Here is a 13,871-nt window from a genome sequence, read left to right on the forward strand (position 1 = left end):
CCTAATTTAAAAATGGACGAAGGATTTGAATAGACATTTTGAGCTTTTAAAAAATAGGGCAAACAACAATAATAATGGTCACTAATCATTAGGAAATACAAAACCACAATTTGAATAGACATTTCTTTAAAAAAGATATAGAGCTGGACAATAAGCACATGAAAAGATATCTCATGGTCACTAATCATTAGGAAATACAAAACCACAATGAGGTACCATTTCACACCTATTGGAATGGCTATTATTTTTTTTTTAAAACACACACACACACACACACACACACACATGGAAATGAACACAGGTATTGATGAGGATATAGAGAATTGGAACCCTGTGCATTGCTGGAGAGAACGTAAAATGGTGTAGCTGATGCAGAAAACAGTATGGTGGTTCCTCAAAAAATTAAACAAAATGACCATATCATCCAGCAAGTTCACTCTGGGAATATATCTAAAAGAACTGAAAGCAGAAACTTGGATAGATATCTGAAAACTCATGTTCGGAGCAGCATTACTCATAATAGCCAAAAGATGGAAGCAAATGTTTATTGATGGATGAATGGATAAACAAAATGATGTGTATACATACAATGAAATATTATTCGGCCTTAAAAAAGAATGAAACAGTCTACATATTCTACATATGGATGAACCCTGAAGACAGTGTGATAAGTAAAAGAAGCCATATATAAAAATGTCAAATACTGTATGATTCCACTTACATGAGGTACACAGAGTAGTCAAATTCATAAGAGATAGAAAGTAGAATCGTGGTTGCCAGGTGCTGGGGGGAGGGAGAAATGGGGAGTTAGTGTTTAATGGGTACAGAGTTTCAATTTAGGAAGATGAAAAAGTTCTGGAGAGGGATGGTGGAGATGGTTGTACAACAATATGGATGTATTTAATGCCACTGAACTATACACCTAAAAATGGTTAAAATGGTAAATTTCATGTTATGTAAATTTTCCCAAAATTGAAGAAAACGCAGTTTTTGCCTTAAACGCTAATAGAAGCCTAACGTATAAGGCAGATAGAAGTGAAGCTTCTAGAAGTGACTGAAGCAGGAGATGGTGTACCAGGTTGTGTCCACTCTGCTCGGCACCCCCTTGCTTCCTCCTGGAGCAGACCCCACAGAGATTCAGAACCATCACACGGAGGATCTTAGCTCCACCCTAAAGTGCTTATGTCCTGGTTTTACTGTTCTTAGTGACAGGAAGTCAAAAAATTACTCCTGGCTCTATTTCCAGGAGGAATTCAGCAAGAAAGAAGAATGCTGTCACCAAATGGCCTTAGGCCAAATGTCAACACTGACTTATGTTTATAGAAATCACTTTATATCCCAAGGGCAGGGGGTACATATCAAGAAAAAAATATTCAGTCCGGCACCCATATCCAACTATCATTATTAATGTTGCACATTTTCTGAGCCGTTTTCCATAGCTCAAAAATCTGTCAAGTAGGTATGAAAGAAACTGTGTGATCTCCAATTTGCAAATAAATAAGACATACAAAATTCAGTGGGCATTATCAATAGAGAATGGCATAAGTAGGACTGACTTCAGGATAATTATCACTAATATATATCAAGGATTGATTCATTAACACATTGGCTCGACATTTTCCATGGACTTTTGGATTTTATACTTCCAACCAGCCTGTTCCTACCTACTATATTTGGTAGTTACTACCATTATTACTTCTTTTTATAGAAGAGAATACTGAGGCTCAAAGAATAAGAACGGTCCCCAAATTAAATAGCTTAAGTGATAGACAGCACCAAAACATCTTACTCCAGAGTCTGTGCACTTAACCACTATTAATCTATCCTGCCCATCTGGGTCCTTGACTCTGACTCCAGGGGGAATCTAATCAATGCTTCTTTAAGCCTTGAAAACAGGTACAATAGATAAGTTTCCATAGGTCACTGTGTTTCCAACTCTGAATTGAAGTAAAACTAACAAAATAAATCAGTATTCTTATTTCCTAAGCAGAAAAACGATGAGACACTATTTCTCAAACTAAGAAGAGATCCCAGATCCTTTACAATCCTATACAAATTTATATACAAATATATTTTCAAGATTTTTAGAATAGTCAACATTTGAGTCATCCATTCAATGTCTCTTTTCTGTAGGACTAAATAACCCGCTGATGGACAGAGTGTTGATCATTCCCTATCCTTTACTGAGTGTTTCTTCAAAACTTTCTGACGTTATCTGCTTTATCCTCCAGAAATTTGAGAAAGGAGAAATGCTTTGTGGTTTGTCAACAGGGCATTCAGTTTTCAGGGCGGCCCCACTGGATTCAAGGGCTTTGGGCCAATTGAAACAAATATTAATCTGCAAAGCGTCAGGCGCTGGCTCCAACTAGATAACTCCAGTGGACAGGCAAGGGGAAAGAAAGAGTAAAGTTATAGCAGGACTGTAAGCCAATGGTGAGTTATTTCCACCCTTCATCAGAAGTTTCCAGTATCTCCTTCACAAAAACCTTGAAGAGGCTTCTTCAAAACTGCCAAACATCATGTGTACTAATTCTTGCAACAAAATCTATATATGATATCGGTGTTTTATTTACTTTAAAGGTTAAGAACCTAAACACCAGCTCTTCATTTATGTGTCACTTCCAGCTTTGATTGATATCCCCCACTGCATCTCTTCTGGGAAGACTGCTTTTCTGTCTTCCATTACTGACCTGGATTCAGCTAGAACATCTCACAGTGGGGCCAGAGTGTGCATGTTCCTCTCACCTGAGAGCTGGGATAAAGGAGGATCTTACCGAGTTCTCCTTCAGTTGCAGCCCCTCGCCATTGGGAAGGGAGGACCGTCTCTTCGTTGAGTTCCTGTTTGGGGTTGAGGTAATCGCCCCCGCTTTCTTCTTCACAGTGAGCACCTCACAGCTGGCTTGGTCTTCATTGTGTGTGCTCTTCCCAGCATTGATAACCCTGGAGAAGAAGCCAGAAAAGCTGATCAGACAGAGTGATTTCCAGAAAGCTGAGAGCTTAGTTTCAAGAGTCAGCCAAGGCAGTCTCCACAACTGGCACAAAACTAACCCCCTACTTAATGCAAAGGATCTTTCATGTTCCTGAATAAACTAATTTTTTTAAAAAATGGAATTATATCAGCATACATTAAAACAGTCACTAAACTGTTGTTTTGAGCTCAGCTCACTTTCGCAGGTGTCTGATAGATGTGATCAGTTCCACAGATCCGTTCTAGTCAAAACACACGAGATAATCACTCTATTGGCAATTACAAGGAACCTGGATCTGCAAGCCCAGGGAATTCTGCTGCATTTCTCCAAATGATAAAGAGCAAAACCACAATCAATCTTTTCAAAGAACAAGGCAGTAATTTACAGCGCGCTGTAAAATCCAAGGGAACAGAGAATCATATTTTACTACCGCCATGCCCACTTCCACTTCATGCACAGAGAAGTGAATGGATTAAAGATTTACTCTTTTAAAATTACTTTAATTTTTTCTCTTTTCTACTGTAGAATGCTCATCACATTGTACCATCACGCCGGGCTACAGGGCACTCTGATTTGGACACACGGAAACATAATGATATCATGGTGTGTTGACACTGTTTTGGCCTAATGACTACTGTTTTAAGCATAAGAATGCTTCCGAAAAATATACTGTATCATTCATATACCTTTTTCTGTATCGGGTAACTGCAGGTGGAGTTCTGGGTTTCAGCACCATTTTCTTATTAAGTAATTAAAGCACAAGCTAAAATAGTTTGCAGAAAGGAGCTCTCCTTGATTTTCCAAACTTCAACAGAGTTAAGATCAGTGATAAGAGTGTGGAGGACATAGAATTCAATGGCAAGAAAAGACAAGATGCTTTTTTTCCTATGGTAAGATAAATGGAAATTTACTCTGTAAGCGAGATGTATACACACTGCTCTATTAATCTGACTGTACTCCCTCCTTGCAAGTAGAAGATGATTGTTTTCAAATGACTTTTTTTACTTTTAAATTCTGAAATAATTATAGACTCAGAGAAAATTACAAAAATAGTACTGTACAGATGTACCCTCCCCCCGGCTTCCCCCAATGGTAACATCTTATGTAACCACAATACAATTTCAAAACAAGCAATTGACACTGATACGATCCTGTCGACAAAACTGCAGATATTATTCAAATTTCATCATTTTTTATATCGAATGACTTTTAGTTTTGAAAAGTGTATAGATCTCCATAAGCCAACACCTACACACCACAACCAAAGAGGAAACGGACAGCAAATTGAGATCCGAGTGCTACAAGATCTAAGGGAATATGTTTCAAACAGCCTTCTGCCAAACCTTGGGATTCTACGGAGGTGTTTCAGACATTTTAACACTTACTTTAAATTTATTTTTTAAATGTATAAGCATTTTGAAAAAAAGAATGCAATAATTTGAAAGTTCATTCCCATCTGTTACATGTGAACAAATGTGTGCCGGTTCACATATTCTGGGCAGCTTCGGCATAAAAAGCCTTCTATCTTTCCTTGTTAACTGACCAGTATCACTTGACTAATTTTTTAAAAAATCACATTTTGCAATTATAGTCAGGCTTCCAACCTCAACTTGAAAACAGTGTTTTCAATATGCAGTTGGGAATCCAGCAATGCGAAGGGCCAGCTGTGTTCACTGTTCAGCGCCTTTTATATAATAAAGGACTTGAGCATCCATGGATTTGGGTATTTGCTAGGGTCCTGGAACCAGTCCCCCGTGGACTCCGAGGTATAACTGTGCTCACCTCTAGGTTGTAGGGAAGACCATACCATTCATTTATTTTCTTCACTATTTCAAATTTCTGTATTAATCAAAACTGCTTCATCATTTTTATTGAGTTTATTATAAATTTCAACTTAACCATATTTTTAGAAACAAAAGCTTATTTCTACTCATTTTACATATCACAGTTTTGTGTTTTGTATAACTTTTTAAAAAAAGACTACTGCCTACAGAGTTTAAAAATCTTTGTCATTGGGGCATGTGTAAGGAGGTAGGAATCCTTCCCCATCGCTGTGAGATCAAACCTGCCTCTGATGTTTATCATATTTTCTTGAGGATGGGAGGATGGAAGGAGGGAGAGGTCAAGGTCTAGTTTTCTGCCCCACCTTTACTCTCTCTAAGGAGAAGACATCTGCATATAGTTTAACAATAAACTTTAATTCTTGAAGACATAATGAGGCTACCTTTATGATGACTACTAATATTACCACACTTACTACCTGAGCCAAATAACTCACCTCAGGTTCCACAGCCAGGAAGTGGCATAGCTGGGATTCAAAATGAGGCCTATCTTGACCCTAAATTCGGCCTCTTCCTATAATACATGGAGACTCATGTTAGTCTGTCAGGCCAAACTGCACTGTCTAGGGAAGCACAGAATCAACAGAAGGCAGGGTTAGTTAGGGGAAAGGAGAATTCTCTTTCCACTTCTCTGGCCGTTGGAAGAGTATGAGACAGGACCCAGAATGAAAAATGGGTGATGAAAAATGGGTGATGAAAAATGGGTGATTCAGATCTGCCTGTCTTAGTCCAGGGGTTTGCAGCTGGAGCTTATAATACAGAACACGCATTTGCCTGGAGTTTGCCTCTCATGTCCACCCTTGGGCAGCTCTGGCATAAAAAGAACAAAAACCAGGCAGAGGAAGGAGGTTCGAAACACCACCTGCCTCTTCTTAGTCACTGGTAATGATGTCCCATGCGACATATTTGGTGTGGACTATTTCCTGGATGATGATGTTACACCCCCATGGTCTCCCACAGAAGTGTCTTCCCTGTGTACAGCTGACGTGGAGGTTTGGCTGAGAAAACCAGTTTGTGACAACCGTCCTTCCCATACTGTCCTCCGTACAAGAGCCTACCTGCTATTTCTGGAACTTGGCATCACCCTGACCACTGGCACATAAACTTATGTGTAATTGGGTCTTTTTTTTTCTTTTTCTTTCTTTCTTTTTTTTTTTTTTAAACAAAAACAGCATCACTGATCTCCAATAGCTCCATGCCAGGCTGACTCATTTGCCACTGCTGTTTCCCAACAGTCAACGAAGCTACTATAATTACATAAATCATGAATCGCTGAAAGTGCTTTATCTCTTATCTCTCTTAGTGAATATTAAACTCTAAAGTTGACCTAACTTCAGCAAGAGACCCTAGAAACTTTCATTTATGCCCGAGAAACCCAGGGACCTAGAAGACTGACTTGCACAAGGTCACACACAGCTAAATACAGCAGAGCTGTGAACGTACTTCTGAGCTCCCGGTTCTTTCTGCTTCAGATCTCAGTGGTTTTGTTTTCCTATTGTGTGTCTATTCTTATCAGCGCTTGGTTCAGAGGGCTGTACTGCAATGACTCATCGAAGCCAGAAAACTGTGAAAGAACAATTGCGGGTGGCCTTACTTTGCCATTTCATGTTGAAGACAGCTTGTGAATGACACTAATGAAATATCGCACAGTCAGAAGTGACAATCTAGAGGGAAAAGAGCAGCCCAACCCTGTAAAAACTTCTTTGGTCAGATATCTGATTATTATTCAGATGATAAAGTCATATTAATTTAAAGCCACTGCCTTAAAAAAAAAACAAAACTCTTATTCCATATTCTATATTATTTCAAATTCCATACAGCTTTAGGGGAAAGTTCTGATTCTTCTTAATTTACTTTGCTTTAAAAATCTTGACTTCCATCAACTTATATACTTGATTTTGTTCTTCAAAGGCAAACGTTTTGTTTACTAAATGTAAATGAAACCACTAAGTCCTCTAAAAGTAAACTGAGAAAAACTTTGCTTCCCAAGTTAAGGAACATGATGCTGTTAACAGATTCAATAATTTCTTTCCATGTAAGCAGCTTATTTTAGCAGCTACACTCTCTTCTTGTCTTATGTTCCAGCATAAAGTCAGCACTATCTTGAGATCAACAGAAATGACTATAAGATGTGCTTTCTTTATCTAAACAATACCTACCCATGATGCTTATTTTTAAGACTTCAAAACAAAATGCTGGTGAACCATGACTCATCATATCTTTGGTGATTCTTTTTCAATTTCTTACAAAGCAGGAAAAATGGCTTCCTTGACATTAAACTAGTGGCAATAAAGCATAAGTGGTTAAAAACATGGGCTATCTACCCAGAATGTAGCAACATAGCAGATGCTCAACAAATGTTTGTTGAATGAATGAACAAAATCAGATAGAAATCAATTCTGCCACTTCTTAGATGTAGAGTAATAACAGTAGCTTACCTTTGTTGAGAACTCTGTGCCAGGGACTGCTTAGCATTTTACATGTTGTAATTAACTCATTTAATCCTCTTGTCAACACTTATGAGTTAGCCACCATTATTCTCCTCTTTTAAAATATAATCACAACTAGTATATGACAGAGTGGTCAAGTTACTTTAGGAAACCTCAGTTCTTTAGCGGTACTCCATGGATTAAATTCTGGGAGTTGCTAAAATGTAGGAGAGTGTGTGTGTTGCGGAGGGGGATTTTAGTCATCTAAATTTAGAATACAGCAATGTTGAAGTTAAGATTAAAATTCAGGTAGGAGAAAAGTCAGAGAATGAAGGGAAAGGATAGCTACTGCCTCTTCAATATCGCAAGCTAAGAAGACACATTGCCCTGGGAGAGAGACACATGGCAAAGGTAAATTCACGTATGGACTGTGTTAATCTACCAACCTACCTTCATTTGAACCATAACCTAGATTTTTTTCCCCTTTGTTAAACCAAGTAAACACAAAATTTTAAGTACTTAGAAATCAAAATTTTTCTGTGTGTATCAGATACAGCTTGAAGCTATAACCTGCATACCAGGCATGAATGTGACTGTGAGAACATAGCAATAGCAGGTCCTATTTAAAAAGAGTATTCGATTCATTCTGTGCTGCTGTCATACACTTCTCCTTCTCTCTGCGAAAAACTCTAGTCACAACTTTTTAAAAAAATGCCTCCGCCTGAATTTCAGCAGAAAAGTCTGGCTTTTAATTGCAACTCTTAAATTACCAAGTTATCTGCCTTCTCATCTGCTTAAAATCTTGACTACAAGAACACTCATCTGATGATATGACACACAGAACAGGTCCCTATTACTAAATACAGACAAATTAGTACTCTCAAGTATCCTCAAGTAGTGAACCCTCGTCATAAAGGCCATTCCAGAGAACTCGCAATGAAATTGTTTTCAAAAGGATTTATAAGACAGTCAATCAACAAAAGATAGTTACAGTTCACATTTTTTGAAGGGTTCCCATGTGTCATATACTGTGCTCAACACTTAACAGGTGACAAATCTTTCATTACCAACACCCTCCCCCTCCCAGCCATGAGGTTCTAGGTACTCAGCAGAGTGCAGAAGGCATGAACAGAGATGGTTGTCAGATAGATCAGGTCCAAACTTGATTTCTGCTAATGACTCCAGCTGTGTGTTCTTGCCCAGGTTGCTTTCTCCCTCTAAAATGAGGATAAGTCACTTCAAATCATAGAAGAATTATGAGAATTAACTGCTTTACAGCATGAAAACGGTGCCTGGCACATACTGAGCACTCGATATATATTATTTAATAATAATATATCAAATACAATGTTATCTACATGTTCTGTTGGGCTCAGGGGACTTTACCCAGCCATGTGAGTCCACGGAGAATCTCTTCCTCCCTCCCCTTTCCATCAGCATCCCTCTGCCTGCCTCAAGCACACATGGCCACCTCTAGGATACATGGCCCCTTCCAGGCTTCTAGAGCCTTCAAGTGGCATGGCATGACACTTCCCAGAACAGGGACCTTGAACAAGGCCAATTGCTCCTCTGAGCCCTCTTCTCAAAGTTATTTCAAGCCACACATGTGACAGAGATCTGTATACAGGAAAGCCCTCACACATTTATGTATGTGCTGCTTCTAAATTCCTACCCAGACCTGCCCACAGGTGGCATCTCTGGGCCCTCTCCCACCCCAGGCTCCTGTACTCAGAAGCTCCAGCCCTAGACTTACAAAAATTGATCAAATAGAGAATTTTGTTGGTTTAGTTTTTTTTTTTTTTTTTTTGGTGGGGGCAGGGAGCTGGGGAGATGGGGGAGGTTTCTTGTTATACTGCTTTGTTTTTAAAGAAAATAAAGGCCTGATCAGTTTTGACTAAAAAGTTTATACTAAGTGTTAATACTTCCGAGCAGACAATAATTACACTGGTAAGAAGAAGAAAGTGTTTTATAAATGCCATCAGGTGAAGTGAGATATTGCTGATTCGTATACAATTGAGAAGCAGACATCAAAAGGCCGTAGGGAGAAAGGTGGTAAATGAACCATTTATGGAAGACCAAATACAGCTATGAATTATTAAAATTTTTTCTAGGTAACCTCTTAGGTGATGTTTCCTGTGATTCTCTGAAGAGGTCACTGACCACCCAGACAGGCTGGAACATAAGGATAACTTAATTCCTAGCTCCAAGGGAGTTAATAACCTCTCATTCTTGGTGAACTGGAAAACCAGGGCTCTGCCTAGGACCCTAAGCCTTTGATTACAGCCATCAGCAAAAACAACCAGAACATCCATCAAGAATAATAGGTTTTCCCTGACAGCTTCAGCCACTTCCAGGAAGGAGGGGGAACAAGAGGTCCACCCGACCCATTCAGTTAATAGTCAGTTGAGTGTTACCAGGCAGGAAGGAAGGACAGTAGGACATGGAATTCTCTGGTCTCCAGCTTTCACATTTTAGAAGGTGACTAAATGCCAACCCACAGAGGAGAAAGCATGGTCGAGAAGGCAGGATAAATACAGGCTGGGGAAAGAGCACATACATATAAGTCTTTCCCATCACACGACCTTATACCTTCTGGTTCCCAGGCCCTATTTGTGGCTGATGAAGAAATGTGACCAAATCAGGGGGTGCAAACTGGGGTCTCAAAGGTCACATTCAGCCCATATACACGTTGGTATTTTTAAATTTTTGCCCACAAAGTGTGTTTTTTTTTTTTTTTAAAGGTGAATTGGTTGCCATTATTTAAAAATTGGGATGTTAGCATTTAAAAATTTTAATTTTCCCGTTTGTCTTGAAACAAATGCATCAGACCACACACAGGTCAGGTCAAACTGTTTTGTGACAATGACCAGCTGGACCTGAGGGGAGGCCGCCCCAGGAGATAGGACACATCCTTACTAGCTCACCCCAGAACTCACTCTGTGCACTTTTGCTATTTAAGTTAACAGCTTGGCCCCAAAGGCCTTTGATTCTGCAACCCTGCAATCAGATCTCTGATGACTTCATTAATAAACCTAGAAAACTATTAGATGCATAGTATACTGCATATTCACCACACTGACTGAAATAACTACTTTAAAAATATTTACTGTGTAACCAAGTAGGGATAAACCAAACAGACTAGGACACAGTTTCCGCTCTCAAGGAGCCCATGGTCATCGAAAATAGGAAGACTTTCTCACCAATAATTAGTTTGCTGAGATTGATGCCGTTCTTGAGGTATATGTCACATGGGATCTGAGAATGCAGCGGAGACAACTCTGTGAAAAGAAGAGTCGGGGAAAGTGTCACAGAAAACAAAAGTCGGGGAAAGTGGGTGGTGGAGGAGAGAGGAGCAAGTTCAGATGGATTAAGGGAGGAAATCAACAGAGAAAAGGCTCTGCAAGCAGAGGAACAGCCTGTGAAAACAGAGGGTGACGTGAACTTTATAAAGAAGGATTGGGTGTGACCCCTCTTTATAAGTGTAGGCTTGGTGAGGGATCAGAACTAGACCAGGAAATTCTATGTGAACGTTATCATATAGAGCCTATGATGGATGAATCTAAGAATGCTTAAACAAAGGAGTGTTACGATCAAAATTATTTAGGAAAATAACAGTAGTGGCCTAACAGAGGATGGATTATAGAGAATAACTGACAAAAGCAAAGGATCAGTTAGGGTCTCATAATAGTCCTGGTGACAAAGAGGCCATGAACCAATCAATGGCTCTGGGTGGAGGGGAAGAAAGGGTTTAAAAGGAAGTGAATGAACTGAGAAATCCTAGTAAAAATCTGCTGGAGGGGGTGGCTCCATAGTGTAGTGGTTAGCACGTCTGCTTTACATGCAGAAAGTCCTGGGTTCGCACCCCAGGTGGAGCCACGGACCAGGCCCCGGGGGTGCCTGGCCCCAGGTGCACACCTTGAGCGTGTGGGAGGAGATGTCCCGCCTTTAGAGATCTAGTTCTTAAGGGGGAAATGGCAACATCCATAGGTCAAGGGTGGAAGTGGCGAAGTGGCGAGGTGGCAGTGGGGGAAACCTTGCTGGATGTGGGAGGTAGAGGAGGCTCCTACTGTCAGAATGAGCAGATGAGGTACACTGATTATGAAGGGAGATGAGCAAGTCGAGGAGATCGGGAGTTCTGTGGGATAAGACAATGAGATTGGTTTTAGGTCAGCAAACAGAAAGGACCAGAAATTACAAAGGCAGTGGCATGCAACTTCAACTCAACCAGGGGTCAGCAAACTATGGCTCATGGGCCAAATCCAAGCCACTGCTTGTTTTTGTATGGCCCCCCAAGCTAAGAATGGTTCTCACATTTGTAAATTGTTGGGAAAATTTTTAAAAGAAAATTTCATGACATATGAAAATAATGAAATCCAAATGTCAGTGTCCATAAATAAAGTTTTATTGGAACGCAGTCACATTCATTCATTTACATATCGTCCATGGTGGCTTTCCAGAGTTAGTTGTTTCAACAGAGACTCTCTTGCCCACGAAACCTGTGTCATTTATTATCTATACCTTTACAGAAAATGTGTGCTGACACCTGAACTTAACTATTAGGTTGAACTCTGAAACTGTTTTTGTAAGGCAAAAGCTGAAAATTTCACATGATCATACGTAATATATAAGTGAAGCAAAAGAGAGAGGTAGGCTCGAGTAGAATTTAATGTGCATTTTGGTGTAATTAGTAACATCTGTTTTGGATATACTTAGCTGCTAGCATCTGAGGGCTATTGTTAGCATCTGTCCCCCTCACCGATATAATTAAATAACTGAAGATTAAAAAACAAACACTAAAAATCAAAAGGTATGGTGGTGTCTCATAGAGCTCCCCACATAAATATCAATGTTTTCTTCTTCGTATTGGCTGTTTAGAAAGGAACTTTTAACATAGTAAAGATAAAAATTAAAAAGCTGCCTTTGGGTATTTCCTTTCAGTTACTCTCTGGGTCCTCTTATAAAAACCATTAATATCACTATAAAGTCCAACTTCCGTATTTAAATAAGGAAGTCTGTCAGATGCTGGAGAAATTCCCATACAAAGCCATAGTGCCACTCTGTTGTGGCCAAGTGAAATCAAAATAAATGAAGAAAGAATTTTAAGTTTAGGAGTTTTACATTAAATAAAGCAGAAAAATACTTTTTGCAGGTTTAGAACAATATTACTTACATATAGCTGTTGGTTTCTGTTGGCAATTAAGGGAGAAAAAAAGCAATGTGCTTGAAGCTACTATATTTCTAAAGGTAAGGTTTCTTTATTCACCAGATATATTAGTACTACCGGCAATGTGAAAGAAATTCACTTTTTTAAAACAAAGTGAAAGTCACTTTCAAATGTGTAATTTAAAAATGCAAAGTTTAAAAAGCCTGAAACTAATAAAATGAAACCAAAAGATAAAAGTACTCTAATCTCAAAAGACATCAAATAAAATACATCAATTTTTAATCTACAGTTTCTTCAAAACTCCAGATACAATCTTGGCTTTTCCTTTGCTCTGGGATAAAGTTTTGCAAAATCTAAAGCTCTGATATTTTCCTTTTTAACCTTAAAGCAACACAAGAAGAACAGTTTTATACAGAAGAGGATTGTTTGGTGGTAAGAAGGATGAAACTCTAACTTGGGAGTTCTGATTCCTGCTTTAGAGAAGATCTTTAAAACTGTGCTCTCGTCCTTCATGTGAAAGGTGAAGGCCACTCATCTATACATCCACAAATGTACCTGGCTGTGCTGCTCAAACACACAGCAGATCAGGGAACACCAGGTGGCGGGCAGACAGACAAGTTTCTCTCTGCTGGAAATTTGGGAGGCAGTCTGCTAGAACCAGATTCCACAGGTTGGAATCCTAGATCGACCAGTAAGTAGCTACAGTGATTTTCAGCAAATTACATCTCTCGATGCCTCAGTTTCTCATCAGTAAGATGGGGACAATTACCAGTACTTTCCTTATTGGGTAGCTATCTGACTGTTGAAAACAGAAAACTGTTTAAAGCACTTTACATCTAACAACTTTGTTAATGCTTGTAACCCTAAACACGAGAAAGGTGGTATTATCCTCATTTTACTGGCTTTGTTGATATTAAAGGCAAAATGATTCAGTTAAACATCCTAGACAAGCCATTCTGGCATTTTCTCATAGCAATTGAGGTTTTAAACAATGTACTGTGTTCACAAAAATGATGTGCTAGTAATTAGTTGCACAACAGCCTATAAATAGAATGTAGGTATTGCAAGGAACTGTGACATGTCACACGGTTTTGCTACTCCAAAACTCTTTTTCTGAGGCAAGCATAGTATTACTGCAAGTACACATCACAAACAATAATTAACTCTCCCCTCATTACTTTGGTGTTTAAAAAAAACACAAATACTTGAACTGAAAACAACCTGCTTGGGAAAAATCTTCACTCCTATATAGACTAACTTGTAGAGAAAGTCTGTTTTGTGTCCACATTTAAGGCTGAACAATATAAAAAGTAGCCCTTTGAAAAGTAGTTGTTATCTGATGTGACATTTCTTTTTTACCTTTGGGTGCAGACCCAGGGCAAATCTCAGTTAACAATTCCAGCCTCCTTTATTTACAGGGGAAAGAACATGTCAATTTAAACTTTGAGGCCCCAGGAGGGCCAATCTG

The 13,871-nt window shown here is 39.1% G+C and overlaps 1 protein-coding gene across 4 annotated transcripts in view; it reads right to left on the minus strand.

Moving 5' to 3' along the window:
* PPM1H (protein phosphatase, Mg2+/Mn2+ dependent 1H) overlaps positions 1–13,871 on the minus strand; it is a 257,658-nt gene that overhangs the window by 166,028 nt on the left and 77,759 nt on the right. For all 4 annotated transcript variants that reach the window (XM_015598468.2, XM_015598464.2, XM_025041056.1 and 1 more), the window contains exon 2: positions 2,775–2,940. In XM_015598468.2, coding sequence (XP_015453954.1) covers positions 2,775–2,940 — 166 coding nt within the window. The remainder of the gene's footprint in view (positions 1–2,774; positions 2,941–13,871) is intronic.

Source organism: Pteropus alecto, unplaced genomic scaffold, assembly GCF_000325575.1.
Source record: "Pteropus alecto unplaced genomic scaffold, ASM32557v1 scaffold76, whole genome shotgun sequence".
Taxonomy (NCBI): Eukaryota; Metazoa; Chordata; class Mammalia; order Chiroptera; family Pteropodidae; genus Pteropus; species Pteropus alecto.